Consider the following 27,651-nt stretch of genomic DNA (forward strand, 5'->3'; position numbering starts at 1 on the left):
CATAAATCATACAACCATAGAACAGACAAGCACACATTAAAGTATGATAAATTGTCAATAGAACAACCTTAGAAGCTTCCCATTTATACCCATACCCAGCCACAGAGTGCATAAAGTTAACAATCTGCATGCATTTATCCTCCCAAAACATTATGTGTTCTCCAAGTCAGTCTTGCATCCAGCCATAACCCCAAGTATTTAAACACAGGAACCCTAGTTAGCAGACACCCATACAGAGTAATGTGAATATAATCCACTCTATGTTTCTGAGTAAAAACCATATATTTTGACTTAGGAACTGAAAATTTGAAACCCCAGTTCAGAGACCACTCTTCCATTGCTGATGACGCGGTCTGCGCAGACGTTACCAAGTAGGCAGTCTTACAGCCCCTTTTCCACAGAGCCCCATCATCGGTATACAAAGCCAATCACAAGTCCAGACCTAACACAATCAAAAATATCATTAATCAGATTAAACAATGTTGTACTAACAACACTACATGGGGGAAGGGGGGGTCCCCATTATCCACTGTAAACTCTGATGACACTTCTTCACCCATCTTCACTCTAAACAACAAGCCAAACAAAAAATCCAAAATCAAGCTTACTGAGTGTAATCAAAAGCCCTTCCCTCCATAGCTTATCATAAGCTTTTTCAATGTCTGGAAACACTGCAATTACTGATTCTTTTACTGTAAATGTTTTCCAAATATCATTTCCCAGTAGTACAAAGGCATCATATGTATCTCCATTTACAAAACCCACATCAACAGCAAGTGATTCTCTCTTCTCCAAAACAAACATCAGCCTGATCACTGCCATGTTTTCCATTATTTTAAATACACTGTCATCTCTTAATATCCCCTCCCCTAAATTGTCTAGTCTATGCATCTTTGCAAGCGTGTTTCCCAGATATTCTGCCTTTTCTTTTCCTTCCTTCCTTCCTTGCGCCCTTAACTCCTGGTGGAGTCGTCGGGGCGCCGTCATGACAAGCTTTGCACCAGTCTGTTCCATCTGTCACAGTTGTGTGCCAGAGCCTGGGTCACTGCAAATGTTCTCCCTGTCCATTCTTTAATGTTGTCTGTCTATCTTTTCCTCTGTCTACCTCTCCTCCTTTTCCCATCCACAGTTCCTTGTAGAACGGTCTTTGCAAGGCCACTGGATCTTGTTACATGGTTGTATCATCTCAGCTTTCTTTTCTTCATCATTGTGAGAAGGTCTTCATGGGGGCCAATGTGGTGCTGGATGGTCTTGCGGACCTGCTCATTTGTGATGTGGTCCAAGTATGAGATGCCCAAGATGTTGCGATAGCATCTCATTTCCAATGTCTGTACCTTCCTCTGTAGCTCTGCTGTGAGGGTCCATGTCTCACATGCGTACAGGAAGATGGAGAATACCAATGCACGCAGGAGTCTGATCTTGTACTTCATGGTGATGTTGCTGTCCCTCCATATTGTCTTGAGGTTGGATAGTGCAGTCATTTTCTTTGCCTATTGTAGCCAAATTTTCATTCTCCGCTAACACTGGAATCTGATGATAACCTCTTGCACCATTCATTTACTTCAGCATTCTCCACACCACTGTCAGACCAGTTTCCCTCCCTATTGATGAGCAAAAACCCCTCCAAGCTTCCTTTTCAGCATTCCTAACAACCTTCCTTGCTATCATTCTTTTCTTCTTAAAGTTCAGCAAGGCTTCTTGCATTAATCTACATTTCAAAACACAAAAAGCCTATCTCCAGTCTCTGCACATTCCTGCGTCCGCCAAGGAACACATTTCTTATGAGCTCTCCTAGACACCAAAGGAGCAGCTTGACAGGCTACACAGAAGCCAGAAAATGTACTCTGATAGTCTTCTCCTAGAGTACACCCCAGTCCTAATGCCCTCCTCATCCAAACCAAATTCCCTCATCCCAACTCATTTTCCTTTTATTTCTTGCCAAAACCAATTCCATACCATCACTAAACTCCCCATCTGAATTTCCCACCATAGGCTTCCTTCAATCAAATTACAGATGGTGCAAAACACTAGCCCCCATAATACAAACTCACCAACCAATATATATATATACACATACACAATGACCTTTTAACTAAGGATCTCCTTCTCCTAACTGCAGGAGAAAAGGGATAGTCCATTCTTTGAAATGTAGGGGAGTTGTTACCTTGAGCCTGAACACAATATCAAAACACAGGAATTCATATCCTTCTTCACAATCACAAATGTCCATAAATATATTCATCACAATAAGATCACAATGGCATTGGCGCAACCTCCCCCTCGTACACCATCCGTTATTTATTTATATACACACATTCTCTCACTCTCCTTTTTCTCCCTCTGTCCCTCTGACTATACCCCTTGCCCATCCTCTGGGTTCCCCCCACCTTTTCTTTCTCCCTGGGCCTCCTGTCCCATGATCCTCTCGTATCCCCTTTTGCCTATCACTTGTCCAGCTCTTGGCTCTATCCCTCCCCCTCCTGTCTTCTCCTATCATTTTGGATCTCCCCCTCCCCCTCCCACTTTCAAATCCCTTACTCACTCTTCCTTCAGTTAGTCCTGATGAAGGGTCTCGGCCTGAAACGTCGACTGCACCTCCTCCTACAGATGCTGCCTGGCCTGTTGCGTTCACCAGCAACTTTGATGTGTGTTACCTTTTTAAGACAGCCCACCCATCAGTTAGGTCCATGCCAACCGCCGTAAAACAAGATACAGAGAGTTAGGTCCATCAGTTTGGCATGTGCACCTGATAAGTATACCATCAGCACTGCCAGGCAGGGATAATAAGAATTATGGACTACTGGGGGTGGGGAGAAGAAATTATTTGTGGCAGACCTACTCTGTCATAGTTAGCATTTAACCCTAATGTAATGCTGCACATTCAGTATTAATGTTGAAGAAGTTTACTCAACATTCATGTTTACCACACTATCTGTGAAATACCAATTGCTAACTATGAAATAGTGTTGCACATACTCGTACTGAAACCAAGACCCAGTTAAGTGGCAACTAATCTTGGTTGCTTATGGTCACTTCATATTTTATCTTTCAAGCCTAACTAAGGGTGAATAAACATGTTCTTGCAAGAGATAGAATTTGAAAATTTCTGAGGTTGTCTGACATGTATACTGGATGTCCATTAACTTTAGCACTAGAATTCTAGAATATGCACATTCCAACTGCTACCAAACCACATCCTTTGTGCTGGGAACTAAAGTGTGATGACTTTCTATTGTTGTTAAATACTTAATAATTTTTCCCTGAGCATTTACTGGGTAATTGGGAGGGAGAAGCAATTAAAAATGATAAGGATCTCCTACCCACCAGAGAATATGCACTTTGGACTCAATGACATCGACCTGGTTAGACCGGTCTCTTTTATAGAACCAGGCCTCACCCATTCCACAGAAATCTACTTCCACGTGAATAGTTGACAGCATTTATGGGAGATGCACACACAAAATTATGTTATTAAACTATGTGATGGACATATATTGACATTAGTTGCTCAAAGTGAGCAATTGATGTCAATATATGTCCATCACATAGTTTAATAACACTGCGTTTAACTGGTAACCTACTTGCATGTCTTAATCATGGAGGACTCAGAGAAAATGCAGCAATCTAGACAGTGCATTGAACTATGTAGCACAAATTAGCTTCCAAAAGCTCAGCAGTAGTATTTTGCGTGCCACAGTTCCTGAAGAGACATTGGATTGGATTGCGTAGATGGAAAATGAGTTTAAAAGAAGTGAATAGGATCAGTTAGCACATTTTGCATGCCACAGTTTCTGAGGAGACATTGCACTGCATAGAGAGAGAGAGTTTAAAAGAAGTGGGTGGGGTCAGACGCTACATTTTTGCGCACCGCAGCTTCCAAGAAGACATTGAATTGCGTAGAGGGAGTGAGAGTTTAAATGAGGCGAGCGAGGGCAGTCAGCATATTTTGCGCACCGCAGCTTCCAAGAAGACATTGAACTGCGTAGAGGGAGTGAGAGTTTAAATGAGGCGAGCGAGGGCAGTCAGCATATTTTGCGCACCACAGTTCCTGAGGAGACACTGGACTGTGTACAGGGACAGAGAGTTTAAAAGAAGTGAGAGGGGGCAGTCAGTACATTTTGCACGCCGCAGTTCCCAAGGAGACATTAGATTGTGCACTTGGCAAGGTCCAATAAAAAGAAGTTAGGTTTTAGTTGGAGCAGTCATTGTGTGAGTGGGCCTGTGTCAGAGTGGGGAGTTCAGGCTTTGGCTCAGTGTGGCTTCGGTGAGGAGAGGCATAGGCGCAAGGTAGATATTTTTGTTATTTATTCTTTCTTATTGCACATTTAGAGCAGAGGGGATGCCAGGCAAAATAGTGGAATGCTCTTTCGGATGAACTCAGGATCATTCGGGAGGCTGAGAGGTTGATACAGTATACACAGGGAGGCAGTTACACACAAGGCGCCCACGGGTAGTCCTTCGGATTCGAAGAAGACACGCTGTTGTGCCGTTCATCTGTGGACACGTAGGTGGCTCTGCAGTCCGGCGAGTGGAGTTTGGACTGAGATGAATCGCACAATAGAAACCTGTGCGTGATGGAGTTTTAAGTGGAACAGCCATTACTCAGGGGTAATCCCACTCTCTCGGCAGAAGAGACCTTGATCCAGTGGCACAGACAACCATTACGGCTGGAGATCTCTGCTGCTGCAGTGGATGACCAGAACGTGTAAGTGTCTTGTCGTGCTCTTAGCGCTCCACAACGCCTGCTGGGCCTGCCTTCTTGACCGTTGGACCATTAATCAGTCTCCTCCGCTCAATCCGCCAGGGCCAGACTTCACATGCTGGGACAGGCAGATCCCCTACCTCACCAAAGGTCAAAGACCCTCCGGCTACCCTCACCTAGTTTGGCCAGTCTGCCGAGACAGTTTACCGGGGGATGTGGTCGCTGCGCGTGTTACAGCTACTTGGAGCCACACGTGAGAGCTGAGCGCCAGGTGGGGACCAAAGGTGGATGAATTGTTCTGAAAAGGGCACGGCAAGATCCCCCACCAGAGGTGCTACCCCTCCCTAGTCACCCCCTACACAAGCTGCAGGACACAGGTAACTGGGTGACTGTCAGGAGAGGGAAAGGGGATAGGCAGCCAGTGCAGAGTACCCCTGTGGCTGTTCCCCTCAACAACAGGTATACTGCTTTGGATACTGTTGGGGGGATGACCCAGCGGAAGAAAGCCACAGTGGTCAGGTCTTTGGCACTGAGACTAGCTCTGCGACTCAGAAGGGAAGAGGAGAGAAGAGGTGAGCTGTGGTGATCGGGGATTTTTTGGTTATGAGAACAGACAAAAGATTCTGTGGACGAGAACGAGATTCTCAGATAGTGTGTTGCTGCCCAGGTGCCGGGGTCAGGGACTCTCAGATCGAGTCCCATGGCATTCTTAAGTGGGAGGGTGAGCAGCCAGAAATCATGATTCACGTCGATACCAGTGACATGGGTAGGAAGGGTGATGAGGTCCTACAAAGTGAGTTCAGGAGGTTAGGTGCTAAGGGCAGGTTCCCCAGGATTGTGATCTCAGGATTGCTACCCATACCACATGCTAGTGAGGCCAGAACTAGGAAGATCATACAATTTAACACGCGGCTAAGGAGATGGCGAAGGAGGGATAACTTAAAATTTTTGGATCATTGGACTCTCTAGCAGGAAGATTTGCTGGCACTGTATACGGGGTTTAAACTAGAGTTGCAGGGGGATGGGAACCAGAGTGCCAGAACAGATGGTGGAGAGGTTGTGGGTACAGATGTTGCTAAGACCGCATTCAAAGTCGGGAGTCAAAAGGTTGAGCATGGTGGGACTGATGTTCTGAGCTGCGTACATTTCAATGCAAGGAGCATTCTTGGAAAGACGGATAAACTTAGGGCTTGGATCAGCACGTGGAATTAGACATTGTAGCCATTAGTGAGACTTGGTTAGATATGACTGGCAGCTCAATGTTCTAGGATTCTGTTGTTTTAGATGTTATAGAGTGGGAGGGATGCCATGGCATTACAGTCAGGGAAAGTGCCATGACAGTGCTCAGGCAGGATAGACTGGAGAGCTCATCTAGTGAAGCTTTATGGGTTGAACTGAGTAATAAGAAAGATATGACCACGTTCATTGGATTATATTATAGACCACCCAACAGTTAGCAGGATTAGAAGAACAAATTTGTAGAGAGATCACAGACTGTTGCAGGAAACATAAAATTGTGAAAGTAGGTGATTTTAACTTTCCACATATTGACTGGGACTCCCATACTATAAAAGGAATAGATGGGAAAGAGTTTGTCCAAGTGTTCAGGAGAGTTTCTTTAATCAGTACATAGAAATCTCAATGAGAGAGTGCAAGGCTTGATCTCCTAATAGGGCCTGAGACAGGGCAGGGGACAGAAGTTTGTGCAGGAGAACACTTTATATCTAGAGATCATAGTATCTTTTGTTTCAAGGTAACTATGGAGAAGGATAAGTCTGGTTCTCGGGTTGAGATTCAAAATTTTAGAAATGCCAATTTTGATGGCATCAGAAAGGACCTGGCAAGTGTGGAGCGCCAGGCTGTTTTCTGGCAAAGGTGTACTTGATAAGTAGGAAGCGTTCAAACGTGAAATTTTGAGAGTACAGGAGTTTGCATGTTCCTGTCAGGATAAAAGGCAAGGATAACAGGTTCAGGGAATTTGTTTTTGAAAGATATTGAAGCCCTGGTTAAGAAAAAGAAGGAGGTGCATAGTAGGTATTGGCAGGCAGGAACAAAGGAAGTACTTAAAGAATATAAGAAATGCAAGAAAACACTTAAGAAAGAAATCAGGAAGGCTAAAAGAAGGCATGAGGTTGCTCTAGCAGACAAGGTGAAGGAGAATCCTAAGGAATTCTACAGATATTTTAGGAGCAAAAGGATAGCAAGAGAGAAAATTGGTCCTCTGGAAGATCAGTATGGTAATCTACGTGTAGAGCTCTAAGAGATGGGGGAGATCTTAAATGGATTTTTTTTTACATCCACATTTACTCAGAGACAGACACAGAAGTTAAGCAAAACAGCAGTGAGTGTATGGACCCGATACAGATCACAGAGGAGGAGGTATTTACTGCCTTGAGACAAATCAGGGTGGATAAATTACCAGGGCCCGACAATGTGTTCCCTCAAATCTTCTGGGGAGCTAATGCAGAAATTGCAGGGGCACTGACTGAGATATTTAAAACATCCTTAGTGACAGGTGAGGTACTGGAGGATTGGAGGATAGCCAATGTTGATCCATTGTTTAAGAAAGGCTCTAAGAATAAGCCAGGAAATTATAGGTCAGCGAGCCTGACATCAGTAGTGGGAAAGTTATTGGAAGATATTCTAAGGGACCAGATATATGAGTGTTTGGATATACAGGGATTGATTAGGGACAGTCAACATTGCTTCATGCTAAGTCATGTATCATCAATCTTATAAAGTTTTTCAAGGAAGTTACCAGGAAAGTTGATGAAGGCAAGGCAGTAGATATTGTCCACAAGAACTTTAGCAAGACATTTGACAAGGTCCCACATGGGAGGTTAGCCAAGAAGGTTCAGTCACTTGGCATTCAAGATGAGGTAATAAATTGGATTAGACACTGGCTTTGTGGGAGAAGCCAGAAAGCGATAGTAGATGGTTGCCTCTCTGACCCTGGAGGCCCATGCTAGTGGAGTGCAGGAGGGATCGGTGCTGAGTCCTTTGTTGTTTGTCATCTCTGTCAACGATTTGGATGATAATGTGGTAAACTGGATCAGCAAATTTGTGGACTACACCAAGATTGGGGATGTAGTGGACAGCAAGGAAGACTATCAGAGCTTGCGCAGGATCTGGACCATCTGGAAAAATGGGCCGAAAAATGGTAGATGTAAGTTAATGCAGACAAGTGTGAGGTGTTACACTTTGGGAGAACCAACCAGGGTTAGAATTGCACAGTGAGCGTTAGGGCACTGAGGAGTGTGGGAATACAGGTACTTAATTCATTGAAAGTGTTTCAATGAGGGAACACATTGCCAGCACAAGTGGTGCATGCGAGTTTGATTTCAACGTTTAAGTGAAGTTTGGATAGGTAATGGATGGGAGGGGTATGGAGGGCTATGGTCCGGGTGCAGGTCGATGGGAGTAAGCAGTTTAATGGTTCAGCACAGACTAGATTCGCCAAAGAGTCTGTTTCTGTGCTGTAGTTTTCTATGACTATGACTGGGGAAAAAAGAGAGATAACATAGATGAAATTTAATAAAGAGGCAGTAACAGAAAGGCATACTAGGCTTAAACAGACTCAAAGTGTGGGCAAATAATATTTGGGAGCAGGGTGGAGGGGTGAGTGGACAGTTAAGGGAACAATTTTATTTTACAGAATGGTTATTATGTGAAAACTATTGCCTGTATGAATGGTGGAAAGTAATCAGGGCTTTTTAAAGAGAATTGAAGGGGAACAAGATAAGATGATGTGTTAGAGTATAGGGAAAAAGCAGGGGATTGGCTTGACTGGATTGCTTACAAAGAGCCAGTATGGCTGAATGGCTTCTTTCTGTACTGTCCAAATCTAAAATCCTCTGAACAGTATTGTACAATGCAAATGAACTTCTATAACAGTGTGCTGCAGTGCAAAAGGACTTCAAAGTCCCATGGCATAATAAAACTCTCCAGCTTGCAAAATATATCCCACCAATTTGACATTTTCAATGAGCTGCATATTAAGGAAAAAGCCTGAAGGACTTACAGATGCAAACGTTGTCTTGTGTAGGTGTGCACTCTGAAATCATTTCTTCATAATCTTCGCAAGGACTGCATGGGAGACAAGGATCAACACTGCTCGCCTGGTCAGAATAAGTGCCTTCAGGGCATTCCTCACAGATTGTATTCCTTCCCTCAGAACACTGTTCCAGGACTCCATATCCCTTGTCACATATATTGCATGGAAGGCACTCTCCATTACTGTCCTCATAATACCCATTCATGCAAGCACAGGAAGTGTCAAAGTTCTCCATGCAAGGGATAAGAATGGTTTTTGTACCCGTACACACAGTGCATTGTTTGCAGGGCTCAATATGGCTTGAGACATCTGAATAAGAAAGACCTAGGATAAAAAAAAAGCATCAGTAAGTTAAATGTGAAGTTTCTTTTTTCTATCATTTGCATTTGGGATGAAGGCAGAACTATCAAGACTGGCAGTTATCATCCTTTGCATAAAGTGCATGGGCTGACTACACTGCCAGGGCAAATAAAAACCATGGCTGATTGCAAAGGTTCATGCACTGCTTAGGGACTGAGATGCTGCCTTCAGTTTGGGGGATAGGAAGACTCTAAAGTCAGCAAGAGCTGTGCTCTCCCATGCTCAGAAGGCAAGGTGTGAGTACACATAGAAAACTTACAGGCACCTTTGTGACATCAGGGACATGCGGTGCATGTAGCAAAGTATAGAAAGCATAACTGATTACAAGTTCACCCTGCGTGTCAATGACAGCGACACCTCCCTTTTCAATAGCCTGAATGTCTTCTATGCACAATTTGATGCATTGAATGATGTGATATCGAGGAAAACCCCCTTTCTCCTGAGGAACTGGCACCCTGTCTGGTCGCAGATGAGGAGGATCCTCGTCAGGGTAAACCCTTGCAAAGTTGGAGGGCCAGGCAACATACCTGGTCAGATGCTGAGGGACTGTGCAGCCCACCTAACAAAGGTCTTAACGTAAGTCTTTAGTATCTCTTTGAAACAGTCCATTGTACCAGCAGGCTTTCAAGGCAGTCATTTTTTCAGTGCCCAAGAGAGCAACAAGAACTGGCCTAACCAATTACCACCCAGTGGCACTGACTTCAACAATCATGAAGTGCTTTGAGCAGCTGATAATGGATTGTATAAGATCACATTTTCCAGTTACATTGGAATCTTTCCAGTTCACCTACCACTCAAACCAGTCCAGTAATGATGCCATAGCCTCGAACCTCCACTCCATCCTGTCCCACCTGGAAAATGATGCCTCATATGACAAATTTCAGTATGGCTTTTAACAAAATCATCCCTCAGAGGCTAGTGGGTAATCTAGCCTTGTTGGGACTCAACACCCCTCTCTGTAACTGGATCTTGGACTTCTTGATGGAAACACCCCAGTCAGTTTGACTTGGCGGCAACATGTTAAGCTCCATCACGCTGAGCACTGGTGCCCCCCAGGGCTGCATGCTCAGTCTGCTGCTGTTAGCATTGCTGACTCATACTGCACTGCCAGATCCAGCTCAAACCGCATCATCAAGTTCATTGATAATATGTCAGTAACAATAATTAGTCGGCATACAGAGAGGAGGTAAAGAGGCTTGTCAAATGATGCAAGAGTAACAACCTGAGTCTCAATGTGGACAAGACAAAAGAGACGATTGCAGACTTCAAGAAGGCACAGGTCAACTGCACATCAACGGTTCTACTGTGGAGAGAGCAAACAGCTCGAAGTTCCTTGGTGTACACATACCAAATGATGTAACTTGGACCCACAAAGCTTTCACACTAGTCAAGAAGGCACAGCAGCATCTACACTTTCTGAGGAGATTGTCGACCTGCAAGGCTCCTCACCCCCACCATTCTAACAACTTTCTATAGGAGCAAATATCAGGGGTGTCCTGTCTGGCTGCAACATTGCGTGTTATGGAAGCTGTAATGCATTGGACCACCCCATAGAGGGTAATAAAAACCTTCAGGAGGGTCCCCTTACTCCTTTTCGTGACATTCATCGGGAGCGTTGCAGACAAAGGGCCCAAAGCATTGTTGCAGATCCCTACCACCCATGCCACAAACTCTCTGACCCACTACCATCAGGAAGGAGGTACAGGAGTATCAGGACTAGGACTGCCAGACTGGGTAACAGTTTCTTCCCTCAGGCTGTGAGACTAATGAATACCCTGTCACCACTGAGGTACCGTCACTAGGGCGGCGAGCTGTTTACTGTTTACCTGCACTACACTTTACTACTGGCATTTTAAATTATATTTTATTAATTTATTTATAGTATAAAATTTTGTTTTATGTGCTGTGTGTGATATATGTTGTGTGGATGCATCATGGTCCAGAGGAACATTGTTTCATTCATTGCATATATGTACAGCCAGATTACAACTTAAACTTGAACAAGATCCCACTCAAAGGTAATTAAGAATTAGCCATACTGTTTGAAATCACATTTAGGTCAAATCTAGTAAGGACATTAAGTTTGTTTCCTTGAAAGATTTTCATATACTAGTTTCAATTTTCTGACTGGCATTCACATTCCTATAAATAAAACATTTTTCAAATTGCATAAGCAGCATGGTTGGATTGGAAATAAACTTCTTTCAGTTTACTTTGAACAGGTTTCTAGAATAATGTGACTTTAAATGTCTTTTGGCCAAACCATTTGTTGGGATTACTAAAGTGACACAGGTTTGTAAGAAGCAAAAGGCTGGCACACCACAATAGTGCCAACTGTCTACTCAGTAGCACTGATGGTCAGGAATCTGTGTTGCACCTTGGAAATGCCAAGGGCAGTTTTCTTTAGAGGTAGGAAAAGACAACTGAAAACTTCTTTCCTGATGTTTTCAACTGAAGTTGCAATACTGAGAGGATAATAGGTGCTCACACACAACAAGGATATAGTTTAATTGTGGAGAAACAAAATGGCCTTCAGCATCAAATACATAAGCACTTACAGACATAAGAAATAGTAGCAAGAGAAGAGCATAATAGCTCTACAACTCATCAAATTTTGAATAGTTTTCTACTATTTTCCTGCCCTATCCTCTTATTGATCTATAAGTCTATATTTCTCTTTCTTTGTTATGAATAAACTCAGTAATTGACTTTGATAGCCAATCTGGGATACAGAATTCCAAAGATTCGTCACCCTATCCAGAAAGAAATTACCCCTTATCTGAGTGCTAAACTTCCTTCCCTTTACTCAGTCTGTGACTCATTGTTTTACACTCTACAGCCAGAGAAACATCCTCTCCGCATCCAGTCTGTGAGCCCTGTAAGTATTTTCTGGGTTTAGTGAGATTTCTTCTCATTCTACTGAACTCTAAAGAATATGTGTCTCACCCACTGCATCTCTCCTCATACAGTAAATCTGTCAACCAAAGAATCAGCCTCAGTTCATGAAGACGGGCACAAAGTAGTTGTTTAATATCTCTCACACAACACACATAAAAGTTGCAGGCCAGGCAGCATCTCTAGGAAGAGGTACAGTCGACGTTTCGGGCCGAGACCCTTCGTCAGGACTAACTGAAGGAAGAGTGAGTAAGAGATTTGAAAGTGGGAGGGGGAGGAGGGGATCCAAAATGATAGGAGAGGACAGGAGGGGGAGGGATGGAGCCAAGAGCTGGACAGGTGATTGGCAAAAGGGATATGAGAGGATCATGGGACAGGAGACCCAGGGAGAAAGAAAAGGGGCGGGGGGAACCCAGAGGGTGGGCAAGGGGTATAGTGAGAGGGACAGAGGGAGAAAAGGGGGAGGGGGGAGGGGGGAGAGGGGAGGGAGGGGGGTTGAATGTGTATATAAATAAATAACGGATGGGGTACAAGGGGGAGGTGGGCATTAGCAGAAGTTAGAGAAGTCAACATTCATGCCATCAGGTTGGAGGCTACCCAGACGGAATATAAGGTGTTGTTCCTCCAACCTGAGTGTGGCTTCCTTCATCTTTACAGTAGAGGAGGCTGTGGATAGACATATCAGAATGAGAAAACAGTAGAGGAACACCTTATATTCCATCTGGGTAGCCTCCAACCTGATGGCATGAACATTGACTTCTCAAACTTCCGCTAATGCCCCACCTCCCCCTCGTACCCCATCCGTTATTTATTTATATACACACATTCTTTTTCTCTCTCTCCTTTTTCTCCCTCTGTCCCTGTCACTATACCCCTTGCCCATCCTCTGGGTTCCTCCCTCCCCCTTTCTTTCTCCCTAGGCCTCCTGTCCCATGATCCTCTCATATCCCTTTTGCCAATCACCTGTCCAGCACTTGGCTCCATCCCTCCTCCTCCTATTTTCTCCTATCATTTTGGATCTCCCCCTCCCCCTCCCACTTTCAAATCTTTTACTAGCTCTTTTTTCAGTTAGTCCTGACGAAGGGTCTTGGTCCAAAACGTCGACTGTACCTCTTCCTAGAGATGCTGCCTGGCCTGCTGCGTTCACCAGCAACTTTTATGTGTGTTGCTTGAAATTCCAGCAACTGCAGATTTCCTCGTGTTTGTGTTTAATATCTCTACCATTTCCTCATTCTCCATTACATGTTATGTTATCCCTGCTAGGATACATTTAGTCATAATCATAGTCATAGTCATACTTTATTGACCCCGGGGGAATTTGGTTTTCGTTACAGTTGCACCATAAATAATAAATAGTAATAAAACCATAAATAGTTAAATAGTAAAATGCAAATTATGCCAGGAAAATAGTCCAGGACCAGCCTATTGGCTCAGGGTGTCTGACCCTCCAAGGGAGGAGTTGTAAAGTTTGATGGCCACAGGCAGGAATGACTTCCTATGACGCTCAGTGTTGCATCTCGGTGGAATGAGTCTCTGGCTGAATATACTCCTGTGCCCACCCAGTACATTATGTAGTGGATGGGAGACATTGTCCAAGATGGCATGCAACTTAGACAGCATCCTCTTTTCAGACACCACCGTCAGAGAGTCCAGTTCCATCCCCACAACATCACTGGCCTTACAAATGAGTTTGTTGATTATAGACCGGTTAGCCTAACGTCAGTGGTGGGGAAACTGCTGGAGTCAGTTATCAAGGATGTGATAACAGCACATTTGGAAAGCGGTGAAATGATCGGACAAAGTCAGCATGGATTTGTGAAAGGAAAATCATGTCTGACAAATCTCATAGAATTTTTTGAGGATGTAACTAGTAGAGTGGATAGGGGAGAACCAGTGTATGTGGTATATTTGGATTTTCAAAAGGCTTTTGACAAGGTCCCACACAGGAGATTAGTGTGCAAACTTAAAGCACACGGTATTGGGGGTAAGGTATTGGTGTGGGTGGAGAATCGGTTAGCAGACAGGAAGCAAAGAGTGGGAATAAACGGGACCTTTTCAGAATGGCAGGCGGTGACTAGTGGGGTACCGCAAGGCTCAGTGCTGGGACCCCAGTTGTTTACAATATATATTAATGACTTGGATGAGGGAATTAAATGCAGCATCTCCAAGTTTGCGGATGACACGAAGCTGGGTGGCAGTGTTAGCAGTGAGGAGGATGCTAAGAGGATGCAGGGTGACTTGGATAGCTTGGGTGAGTGGGCAAATTCATGGCAGATACAATTTAATGTGGATAAATGTGAAGTTATCCACTTTGGTGGCAAAAATAGGAAAACAGATTATTATCTGAATGGTGGCCAATTAGGAAAAGGGGAGGTGCAACGAGACCTGGGTGTCATTATACACCAGTCATTGAAAGTGGGCATGCAGGTACAGCAGGCAGTGAAAAAGGCGAATGGTATGCTGGCATTTATAGCGAGAGGATTTGAGTACAGGAGCAGGGAGGTACTACTGCAGTTGTACAAGGCCTTGGTGAGACCACACCTGGAGTATTGTGTGCAGTTTTGGTCCCCTAATCTGAGGAAAGACATCTTTGCCATAGAGGGAGTACAAAGAAGGTTCACCAGATTGATTCCTGGGATGACAGGACTTTCATATGAAGAAAGACTGGATGAATTGGGCTTGTACTCGTTGGAATTTAGAAGATTGAGGGGGGATCTGATTGAAACGTATAAGATCCTAAAGGCATTGGACAGGCTAGATGCAGCAAGATTGTTCCCGATGTTGGGGAAGTCCAGAACGAGGGGTCACAGTTTGAGGATAGAGGGGAAGCCTTTTAGGACCGAGATTAGGAAAAACTTCTTCACACAGAGAGTGGTGAATCTGTGGAATTCTCTGCCACAGGAAACAGTTGAGGCCAGTTCATTGGCTATATTTAAGAGGGAGTTAGATATGGCCCTTGTGGCTACGGGGGTCAGGGGGTATGGAGGGAAGGCTGGGGCGGGGTTCTGAGTTGGATGATCAGCCATGATCATAATAAATGGCGGTGCAGGCTCGAAGGGCTGAATGGCCTACTCCTGCAACTATTTTCTATGTTTCTATGTTTCTATGTTGCTGTCTGCTACCCTCAGCCTGCTGCCCCAGCACACAACAGCAAACATGATCACACTGGCCACCACAGACTCGTAGAACATCCTCAGCATCGTCCGGCAGATGTTAAAGGACCTCAGTCTCCTCAGGAAATAGAGATGGCTCTGACCCTTCTTGTAGACAGCTTCAGTGTTCTTTGACCAGTCCAGTTTTTTGTCAATTCGTATCCCCAGGTATTTGTAATCCTCCACCATGTCCACACTGACCCCCTGGATGGAAACAGGGGTCACCAGTACCTTAGCTCTCCTCAGGTCTACCACCAGCTCCTTAGTCTTTTTCACATTAAACTGCAGATAATTCTGCTCACACCATGTGACAAAGTTTCCTACCGTAGCCCTGTACTCAGCCTCATCTCCCTTGCTGATGCATCCAACTCCAACTATGGCAGAGTCATCCGAAAACTTCTGAAGATGACCAGATTCTCTGCAGTAGTTGAAGTCCAAGTTAGCTTTTAGATTACCCACGTTAGGTTTTTCTTTTTTATGTATCTGCAGAAGTCTTTATCATCTGTTTTTATGTTTCTTTTCAGTTTACACTCGTGATCAATCTTGCCTTTTAATGAACTGCATACAACTAAAAATTAGCTGGATTTACAAACACAAATATTATGTTGGTGTCCTTTGTCAACTTCTAAAACACTCCCAAACTTCAGGCTTAGTGCTATTCCTGTCAAATTTATAAGCCTCTTCCATTAATTTAACACTGCCTTTAATTTCTCATATTAACAGTTTGAGGATAAAGGGGAAGCCTTTTAGGACCGAGATAAGGAAAAACTACTTCACACAGAGAGTGGTGACTCTGCGGAATTCTCTGCCACAGAAAACAGTTGAGCCCAGTTCATTGGCTATAATTAAGAGGGAGTTAGATATGGCCCTTGTGGCTATGGGGATCAGAGGGTATGGAGGGAAGGCTGGGGCGGGGTTCTGAGTTGGATGGTCAGCCATGATCATAATAAATGGCAGTGCAGGCTCGAAGGGCCAAATGGCCTACTCCTGCACCGATTTTCTATGCTTCTAAACTCAGATTAACCAGTTTTCTTGTTGGGTATTTGTAGCTTAAGAGGATATATTTTTTCTACAAATTATGCAGTATTTCTTTGCATGCTGCCTGATCTGCTGAGTTCTTCTAAGTTAGATTTCAGACTTCCAGCATCTGCAGTTCTTTCTTTATGGTCTCTTCCAATGCTATACTATTTAATAATCTATATATTCCATAAGCAAACAGAGAATGATCTTATCCGAGAGCTATACACTACCTGGAAGAATAGTGTGGTTCGCTCAAAGTGCACATTTGTATTATTCAATTACCAATAAAAAATTAACAAATTTTGATCTCAAAAATTGCACAAAAGGGGAAAAGGGATTAAATACTAATGACTGAGGTTGGATCTATTCAGAGTTATAAACATCTTCTGGAATTAAAGAACAATAAAAAAAGCACAAAAATAAAATAATACAAAGCATTTCAAATCAAATAGTGAAGGAGAAATAAATGAAATGGATACAAGACAGATATAAAAGTTCAATCAGGTAGCCTAAAAGACTGATGAAATCAAAAACCTCTATCTCCTGTTACAAGACTAACAGAACCTTAAAAAGAGCATTCTTTGCTCTTGTGATTCAAGAGGATAGCTGTCACAAGCACAGTTATTTGCTGCATGCTCCCTGCAAGTATAATCTCCCATTTAGAACTTCAAACTGTTGAAATACATAAGAGCATTGAAAATCAAAGCAGTAGTCATGGTGCCTTTCAAGTATGCTCCACATTCAATAAGGTCACTTATAGTCCAGTGCCATATACGTACCTTCCCTGCTTTATGCCCTGATTCTATTAGCATTTAAAATCAGTAGACCACTGCCTTAAACACATTCAACAACTAAGCAACCACAGCCCTCTAAGGTAGAAAATCTCAAAGATTTACAATCCTCTGGGCATACAAATTTTTTCTCGCCTCATTCCTTTAAGGCAAACCAAAATCCTGAGACTGTATCCTCTGATTCTAGAGGGAACGGTCTCCATTCTTGCATCTCCACTCTCCCAGCTCTTCCTTGTATCTGATAGGCCACTTAAATCCAGGATTTTACAAAAGTCCATCTGTAACTCAATGTCAGATATTTAAAAGCTCCTATAAAGTGAAGCAAACCACTTAACTGGATCAATATCTGAGCAGTAATAATGTGACGAAGGAGAAGCTACTGACCATGATGATTAACTTGCATGAAATCTCCTTGGAAATAACTGCTCTTAAATCTCAACTAGTCCATTCATTCCTGTTGACAGACACCATTCAGCTTTTGATGAAAGCATAAAATACCAAGTACAAACGTATATTCATAATAAAAGATCAAATCACATTCAAGAACTAACAACCTGGAGCCCCTGTTGTTCCGTGTATTCAAACTAGCCCATGCAAACAACAATGAATATGATGTTGCACTAACCTAGCTTCATCTAAATCAGCCAAATCCTGCGACCTTCAGAGTAAAAGTCTGCAAATTAAATGACTGCCTCTGCATATGGACAGAAGCAGTTAGCCTTTGAGGAGCTAAGGTGTGGCATTTTGGCCAGATTTGAAAATTAGCCCTCATGGCATTTCTCTTGAGTTGGATGCACAGCTTCCTCAGGTAATGCAAGTATTTAGCTATAATAAATGGTTGGCCTTCTTACTACAATAACTGTATCAAGACTCCCGAGGGAGCATGTTCTATTCCTTATCTTCAGCAACAACCTGATACAAGCATAAAAAGTGACACTGTTTGCTCTTCTCATTATTCTTTACAGGAAGTAAAGAGAGAGATAAAGCAAACCTGTTGGAAGAGGTATTATCAGCATAATACACTGCAATCCTGCTGTTGGTAAGATTATGGGAGAATGATAAATTCTTTAAGTATGGAGGCGTTTTAGTCAACAAGCATTGATTAGTCTGAGAATGAACACAACCTGGAAATGTTATGGGAGCGGCTGTTCCGGGAGAAGCAAAGTTCCAAGAGAGAATGTTCTGTTCCAGGAGAAGCAAAGAAAATGAGCCTGAGATGGTTCTGAAATAACCAAGGGAACAGAACTAGAAATATTCTGGAAAAATTATGGAATCTAGCCTGAGATTCTTTCTGGCGAACCACTGGAAATAGACCTAAGATTATTCCAGTAGTGTTTTGAGATGGGGCCTGTGATTCTTTTAGAAGAACAATGGGAGCATGCTCAAAGTTGCTCAGGTAGGCAGCTAGACAGGAACATGAGAAAGAAAAGTTTAAAGGGATATGGATAAAACACGGGCAAATTGGATAGGCATCTCATGGGCCAGATGAGCCATAGGACTTGTTTGCATGCTTTATGACTCAATGACAACCATCTAGGTGTAGTGTTGACTTCATGCATTGGAAATCATGATTCAGTCTTGTTATTTCTCTATAACTAAACAAAGAGAGAAAGTTGCATTCACAGGCACAGGGGCAGCTCATGGGAACACAAGAGGAAAATTGGGAGTATTGTATTCCTGTTTTTTATGGATGGTTGCTTAATGGTTGCCATGGATGAGGTGAACTGAATGACTTGTTTCTGTGCTGTATAGCTCCAAGATCTTCTATGACCAGGTAAAAGTCTAGCAATAGCGTTGAAAACACATAAAGAAATAAAGTAATAGCATGACATTACGAAGCAGTATTCAACACTGTAAAATTAGTCTTGTGGATTTGTCCACCATTAGAATAAGCAACTTTCCTTACATTATTTTTGGGTGTTTGACATTCAACATTACCTCTCTTCATTTAGCATTGAAGCCAATTATTCTTGGTTGTAAAAGCAAAGCTATATTTTCCTTCTGAATTATGAAATAAATGCAAAGAACAAAAAAAGTTTATATTTGATAAAAGCCCTGATGATGCTTTTGCTGAAAATGAAGCTACTTAGTCTCCAGAAGCTTGCACAACTGAATACAAATGAATATTATGAACCATGTGAAATACCAATGGCCACAATAAACAATGGCAAATTCTTTCACTCATTATACCAAACTAAGGAGACTGGCGGTAAGCCTAAAGTTTAGGTCCAACAGAATCAAAGCTTTAGCTAAGTAGCTAATAGAAAGTTGAGATTCAGCTTGATTTCTCTCTCTCACTCTTACACAGACACACACTCTCCCTCCCTCTCTCTCTCTCTCTCTCTCTCTCTCCCCCCTCCCTCCCTCTCTCCCTCTCTCTCCCTCTCCTTCTCCTTCCCCACCCCCCACCCCCCCTATATATATATATATATATATATAATCCCTCTTTCGATGCTGCCTAAACTGCTATTTACAGCATTTTATTCTGGGGTGAGAGGTTCCAGATATCCAGCATCTGCTCCTCTATACTTTGTATATTAAGATTGCTTGACGTGACAACTACTGCAATGGGGTCATGTTGCTTGCAAGATTTTATCTATAAAGCTTTGCAAATTAAGATTGTTTTATATGACAACTACTGCAATAAGGTCATATTGCTTAAAAGGGTTTATCTATGAAATTCCTGCAGACTTTTTCATCAGTATTTGCATTTGTCCAGTGCCTCTTGGAGACCACAGTTTATGAGACAGCTGAATGCTTCCTATGAATAATATATTTAGTAATACAGACAACACTTATAATTTATTGTTAAAAGGTATTAATGCAAGCAAGGGCAATAAGAAAAAGTTTCTGTGTGGTAGTATCCAACTTACATATGCAATAGTTCCTCTCCTATTTCTTTAGAGATTTCTTGTTTGCATAGAGCAGAATGACAGATCAAGTGGACTGGTTATTTGCTGGGCTGCAATCAAGTGTCTTCTTCTTGATTAGACCATAAGACATAGAAATTATTTGGCCCTTTGAGTCTGCTCCACCATTCCATCATGGCTGATTTCTTTTCCTTCTCAATCCCACACTCCTGCCTCCTTCCCATAACCTTACTAATTCCATCAATGTCTGCTTTAAAGATACCCAATGACTTGGCCTCCACAGCCATCTGTGGCAATGAAGTTCACAGATTCACCACCCTCTGGCTAAAGAAATTCCTTCTCATCCCTTTTCTAAAAGTACATCTTTCTATTCTGAAGGCTGAGGCTGTGCTTTCTGGTTCTTACTCTCCCACTATTGGAAATGTAATATCATCTCCACGACAACTCTATCAAGGTCTTTCAATATTTGGTAGGTTTCAATGAGATCCCCCCTCATTCTTCTAAACTCTAGTGAGTACAGGGCCAGAGCCATCAATCACTCCTTAAACATTAACCCTTTCATGCCCAGGATGATTTCCCCCAAAACTGCTCACAATACTTCTGGCCAATGCCTTATAAAGCCTCACATTTTATCCTTGCTTTTATTCTCTAGTCTTCTTGAAATGATGCAAACATTGCATTTGCCTCCCTTTTCACTTACAGGCTATGTATATTTTGGCAAGGCCAGCAGTAATTGTCCAACAACTGTGAATGCTATGTGGGCACAGCAATCAAGCCATCCTGAAGCCTATACCTCCAATACAAAGATGTCAGCGATTTCTATGGAATTCGGAATATTTTAATCATCTGGTTTTTAAAGAAGATCACTGTCATACTACTGAACTATCATAAATACCCATCTATTCATTGGAATCATTCTGAAGAGAAATTCCATTGGTGCAATGGTGTCGCTGTTAATACAGTAAAAATCTAGAAATCCAAAGTTCAACTCATACATAGAATATCCTGGAATTTAACTTCAGTTATGGGATCATGGAGTCAGAGTCATACAGCCTATTCAGCCTGTCACATGACCGGCAACAACGAATATAGAAATGAGTCAGGTTTTATAAACAAATAAACATTTATTAAACTCTGCTCAACATTAGTAAAAAGATAAACAAACGAAAACCTTAACCAGAAGTAAACTGCTATGCAGCCATTTAACAAACTGCCAAACTCAGTACTAGTTCTTAAAGCGGTAAATGCGAACACAGTATTAAAGTGGTAAATTGGAACACAGTTCTTAGAATGGTAAATCTGAAAGTCCAAGAGATTTGTACAGTCAATTAGGAGAGACTTTCCTGAAGTAAAGAATTCCTCGAAGACTTGACGTTACTGCTGATCCCAGCCAGAACCTGTCTTGTCTGCAGGATTCACAACGACGGAAATAAAACGGTTTAAAGGAACTGAAATTTTCCTCTGTAGAATAGACACTGCACAACCTTTTCTGCTTTCTCATGCAGATATGCAGATCACTCTTTCTTGAACGAAGATTCAATAATGGTCGATCCTCTCCAATACCACCAAACGATATCAGCTTTACTCGACTCCTTCAGGTTCCGTACCTTAGTAATGTCTTCACTCTCCAATACTACTGAAAAGGTACATCAACAAAGCTGGCAGCTATTAGTGAAACTGCCGGCTCAACACTTCTGTACTTTACAATAGGAAGTTTTAAAACTAAACTGCGTCATGGGATGAATACACAGCATAGCGGAGTATCTGACTGACGATCTAACTAAAAACTAACTACGTCACCAGAGGTCTCCCCATTATACCCGTGGTGAACATGTCGTCACGTGACCTAACATCGGCGGGAAAATTACATCAGGTGACCTCCAAAAGACCATTACGTCATGCTCATCAGCTACTCAATTACATCATGGTCATAAGACAGTCACAAGATATCTATGAGGTATGTAACAAGCCCATCATATCCATGCTGGCCAGCTAATAATCTGTAATATGCCAATAGAAATGATGATACCATATTATAAAGCTTCCGAGTTCACTAAAGTCCATTAGAGATTAAATCTACTGTCCTTATCCAATCAGGATTATATGCAACTCCAGACTAACAATGAACTTGATTCCTAAATGCCCCCTTGAGGTAACCTGAGATGCATGTAGTTTAAGGGTAATTCTGGATAGGCACTATACCTGGCCTTGCCAGTAATGTACAGTATGAATAATGAGGAAAGAAAAACATCATTTCCTACATCTCAAGAAAATTGACACCACTTCAGCCCGTAGAATGATCGCATTTCTTACTTTAATGGCGAAAAGATGTATTTTACAACACGGGAAAGAGCTTAATGCTCCAACTACCTTTTTTTGGTTCTATCAGACGATTTTATGTTTGAATCTGGAGAAAATTAGAAGCAACCTTTATGATTCTTCATTTAAATTTGAACAGATTTGGGGATCTTTTATTCGATACTTTCATTTAATGTAATACATACCCTTCTTGTTTTTTTTCCACTGTTTTTAATGGAGGTCGGGATTGAGGACGTGATTTTAAGTTTAACTCTGTTTGGTTTCAAGTTAGCCCATTGCTTTGCTTTGCTTTTAGTTAGTTGCACGGTGGGTTTTTTTTGGGGGTTTTTTTTTTCTTTTTTTTCCATTGATATATATATAAAATTTAGTATACTATTATGTTATCTTGGTTTTTTATGTTTAAATTACATTGTTTGTAGTATTTTTTTTGGTATTGATACCTTCTGGAATTTTATTATATTTTAACATTGTATTAATGTTTATATGGTTTACCTTTTTGTATACTTATTCAATAAAAAGATTTAAAAAGAAAGAAAGAAAATTGACAATGTTTTTTTTTATATAGGGCTGAACAGAATGGATGAAGGGAAAATATTTGCCTGAGCTGCTGAGACTAGAAACATGAGTTACAGCCTCAAAATAACCCCATTTAGGATAGTAATGAGGAGAAATTTCTTCACTCAGAGGGTGGTGAATCATTGAAATTCAATCACTGAATTCATTTAAAAAAGACATTGATAAATTTCTGGATATTAAGGGAATCAAGAAGAATGGGAATGGTGCAGGAAAATGGAGCAGGGTTAGAAGATCCTGGTAAATACTGGAGCAGGGCTCAAGCATCCAGATGCATACTAGCAATTTGATAATCCAACAATGCTATTTTATGGTGAGTTCCAAGATTTACAGTCAAAGCAATCAAAGAAAGGCAATACATTTCCATTTCAGAACAGTGCTCTGCTCAGGGGAGCTTTCAATGCAACTGCTGCCATTGTCCTTTTTGCTGGTAGAGGAGGCGTGATTGGAAGGTTCTGTCAGAATAGTTTACTGTAGCAGCAATGATTCAGAAACTGAATCAGGTTCGTTATCACTGACATACAGGTATGTCATAAAATTTGTTCTTTTGTGGCAACAGTACATTGTGAAACATAAAAATCACTAAGTTACAATACAAATAATATAAATAGTGCAAAAGAGGGATAGTGAAGTATGTACATGAGTTCAGAAATATGATGGTGGTGGTGGGGGGGGGGAGAAATTGTTCCTAAAACATTGAGTGTGCATCTCTGTACTTCCTCCCTGATGGTAGCAATGAGAAGGGGGCATACGGTATCCTGGATGGTGAAGATGAATGCCACCTTCTTGAGGCACTGCCTCTTGAAGATGGTCTCAATGGCTTGTTCCCATGATGGAGCTGCAACCTCTTTTGATCTTGTGCAGTGGCCCCTCCATACCAGACAGTGATACAACCAGTTAGAATGTTCTCCATGGTACATCTGTTGAAATTTGCTTGAGTCTTTATCAAATCTCCTCAAACTCCTAATGAAATACTGTAAGGCCACTACTATTGTACTAGTGCAGTAATGATGGAGAGAATGATCGTTTATTATAGTGGAAGGGATATCAGACAAGCAGGCTGCCTTATTCTGATCCTTTTGAGATTTTTGTGTTATTGGAATTGGACTTATCCAGGTAACCAGAGAATATCCAATCACTCTCCTATCTCCCTGTACCTTGTAGATAATGTAAAGTATTTTGAGTGTCATGAAGTGAATCATTCATTGAAAGCTACTCTGCTTCTGATCCGTCTTGTAACTACTGTATTTGCCTGGCTGGCCCAAATGGCTTTTCGGTTAGTGCTGAGCAACGGGGAAGTGAAAATATTCTCTTTCTCATTCAAAGATTTGTGAGCCTCGCATAGACATATACACTATAGACTGACCCGTGTGCAATGAGGATAAGCTATGGGAAACAATGAGTAAATCTCAAGCTCTGAGGACCAGCAAGTAAACTGTTAGGTGGTAATCTTGACTCTTTAAATGATCACCGCATGAAGAGTTTTACTCAAAAGCCAACCAATGTTTTGAATGATTAGAAGAGCTTAATAAGCAAAAACATTACAGAAATCAAACAAAAGCTGTGCTACAATGAGCAAGTTAAGGGATGAAGACTGATCTTTGTTTTAGCTAGCAAAGCTTTGTCAAGGTCACAAATGGCAGGATAGCTGGGGATAAAACCAGCTGCATGGACTACTTGCCCTGCCTTCCCAGTTTCTTTATGCTAATTAGATTTAATTTTATGTGTGGAATGAAATATAAACTGTAAGTTACCAATGAAGATCCAATGCCCCAGCTTGTTTGTCAATTCTTACATTTTACTTTTTCTTTTCTAATTTTCATACCAGCAACCAAAATAATATTGAACAACAGAACTTCACTGATGCACAATTCTGATTATCTTTATTTATCAAATGTGTGTTGCCTGCAGTTGTTTTAAAATTCAGACATTTAGGAGGTGAAGTTAAAAGGACCCAGAAGCAGTCTCTGAATGGTATACTTGCTCTTTAGGTCTCCCTACATAATTTATTTTGCAAGGTTTAAAATCCAAATAATCTGTTTTGACATTTAGAAACAAGAAGTACTTGGCCTGGAGGAAAGGAGGGGTGAACATGAAATTGTGGTTGATGTGTTTGCACACACACAGGATTATTTTCGACAGCACAAGCCAGCTATGTTTAAAAGCAAAATATACGCAGGCATAGATTAATATTTGATTGCCTCAGTGACCTTCTTTTGTATTGTTTTGGTCTATGACACCGGCCAATTTAAAAATAAATTATCTGAGAAATGCTTCTATGATTTTCTAAAATGATCAGAATGACTTCATGAATTCTGAACAACATAGAACACAGAGCACCGAGCATAGAACAATATGGCACAGGAATAGGCCCTTTGGCTCACCATGTCTGCATTGACATGATGCCACTCTAACTAATCTGATATGCCTGCACAAGATCTGTCCATTTGTCTAAATGCATCTTAAACATTTTTATCAGATTTGCTTCTTCCACTTTGCCTGGCAGTGTATTCCAGGCACCTACCACTTTCTCTATAAAATACTTGCTCTGCACATCTCTTTTGAACTTTCCCCCACTCACCTAATATTTGCCTTTTAGTATTTGACCCTTCAAAAAGGACTCTATATATCTCTCATAATTTTATATGTTTCTATCAGGTCACGGCTCAGCCTCCGACACTCCAGAGAAAATGATCCAAGTCTGTCCTACCTCTCCATGGTTTCCAAATATTTTGCTTATATTATAAACAATGGTACTAGTCACAAGAAGACCTCTCTTTCTCACCTTTTAATTCACACAAGCTAGTAACTTCTTTCCAGTGCTTGTCATACCAATGATAGAGAAATCTCCTGAGTAGTGCCCTAAACTTAAACATTTACTGTACTTCATTGTTTATGATCCCTCTCTCTTTCTCTCCCTCACTCTCCCCCTCTATCCCCTCTCCCTCCTCTCCCTCCCTCTCTCTCTGTCTTCCTTTTTCCAACCAATTAACTTCATCAACTGCTTATCCATGGCAAGCTTGGTCTCACCCATCAGAGATACTCACTGTGTCCTGTCCATCTCTCTCCTACCATCTGTCCAACTGGAATCAAATTTGTATTCTCTCATTTCAATTTGCATCAATGGGTCATTGACCAAAAATATTAATTCTGGTACTCATTGCACAGAGACTGCTTGAACTGCTCAGTGTTTCCAGTACCTATCTTTATTTTATATTTCTAACATTTCATTTTTCCTTTATTTTTACCTTGTATCTTATGATATGGGTCAGACTCTGAGGAATATGAATATATTTTTTCCAAATTTGGAAACTGAGAATTAAGTATCTTCGATCCCAAAATGCCAAGAATCACAATCTCTCAGAGTATGGAGGACTGAAACTAAAAGCTATGAATGGAGCAGAGCATAGACATGCATCTAATTATGAGGACAGAGTCAATAACATAATTACAGTGGGAAAATGGGCAATAACCATGACAAGTCCCAAGGAATCTGATACAGCATGTCTACTTGATAATGGAAGCTCAGAAGCTTTCTTGCAAATTGGCCCAGAGCCACTCATAAAAAAGTAGTCAAGCTTCTTTTGCATTTCTCTAGCTCAATATTAGTACACTTATTGCCTTCTCAAATGTTTCATTGACCCTTATAACTGCACAATAGGCTAAATATATCAAGTGGCCCAGAAATTCCTCCAGGACCATTGCATGGACAATGGGCAGAGGGCTCACTCAACTCCCCCTCTTCTTCACCTGACTTCCTGAAGAGGAGGTGATGATGAATTCACACCATCCACTGTGAATTCCAGATATAGTGCAGAAACCCAGTGAAACTGGGTTACCCCCTAAGTTCTTATCTCAGTATCCAAACATGTCTTTCCCCAGTATCACTTCCCTGAAATCTCAGTGCAATCATTTTAAATTCAATTTGACTTTGAACACAGAAGGTGAATGTAAGAGCCTGGATTTTCATTACCAACAGCAAATATCGGAAGGACACACAAGAAACTGCAGATGCTGGAATCTGGAGCAACAAGCAATCTGGTGGAGGCACTCAATGGGTTGAGCAGGATCCATGGGGGAAAGGAATTGTCAATGTTTTGTGTCGAGACCCTGCCTCAGCAATGATCACAATTTTAGTTTTGTCATTATTACAAACCCAAAGCAAGATAATGCTTCTTTCCAACTACACAGCCCACTATGTAGATCAGTCAACAAATGTTTAGACTCTCCATTGATCAGGGCTGACCGTGGATGTTGTGCCCTAGCTGACTATGTTATACGTAAGCCTGGGTAGTATGATATGGAGAGCAAGCAGTTTGGCACCATCGACGCCAAAGGAGTTGCCAGCCAGCGTTAAACTCAACATAGGACGACCTTAGGAAATCCAACTCTAGATTTTTCCCTCGGGGTTTACTACTAAAGCCTTCCTCGTTGATGTGTATAGCTGCAAGACAGCAGAAGTTTGTTAGTGCTATTGGGGAGGCTTTAAAATAGATTTGCAGGGGGATGGGAACTAGGGCTGGAGTGAAAATAAATTATGTTAAAAGTTCAAGCAAAGCCGCCAATAGAAAGGTTGTGAGTGGTGGTAAAAATCTTCTGAGGTGTATATATTTCAATGCTAGGAGTATTGCGGGGAAGGCGGATGAGTTGAGGGCGTGGATTGACATGTGCAATTATGACATTATGGCAATTAGTGAAACTTGGCTACAGGAGGGGCAGGACTGGCAGTTTAATATTCTAGGGTTCCGATGTTTCAGATGGGGGAGTAGCATTGCTTGTTAGGGGAAATATTACAGCAGTGTTCAGGCAGGACAGATTAGAGGGCTTGTCTACTGAGTCCTTATGGGTGGAGCTGAGAAACAGGAAAGGTATGGCCACATTAGTGGGGTTGTATTATAAACCACCCAATAGTCAG

The 27,651-nt window shown here is 41.8% G+C and overlaps 1 protein-coding gene across 2 annotated transcripts in view; it reads right to left on the minus strand.

Annotated features, from left to right (window-relative positions):
* LOC134340623 (tumor necrosis factor receptor superfamily member 16-like) overlaps nucleotides 1-27,651 on the minus strand; it is a 138,935-nt gene that overhangs the window by 77,964 nt on the left and 33,320 nt on the right. Inside the window, exon 3 of one of the 2 annotated variants that reach the window (XM_063038068.1) lies at nucleotides 8,724-9,080. The exons of the other annotated variant lie outside the window; for it this stretch is intronic. Within the exon in view, the coding sequence (XP_062894138.1) occupies nucleotides 8,724-9,080 (357 nt within the window). The remainder of the gene's footprint in view (nucleotides 1-8,723; nucleotides 9,081-27,651) is intronic. 2 annotated transcript variants of the gene reach the window in all.

The sequence above is a fragment of the Mobula hypostoma genome, chromosome X1 (assembly GCF_963921235.1).
Source record: "Mobula hypostoma chromosome X1, sMobHyp1.1, whole genome shotgun sequence".
Lineage (NCBI taxonomy): Eukaryota > Metazoa > Chordata > Chondrichthyes > Myliobatiformes > Myliobatidae > Mobula > Mobula hypostoma.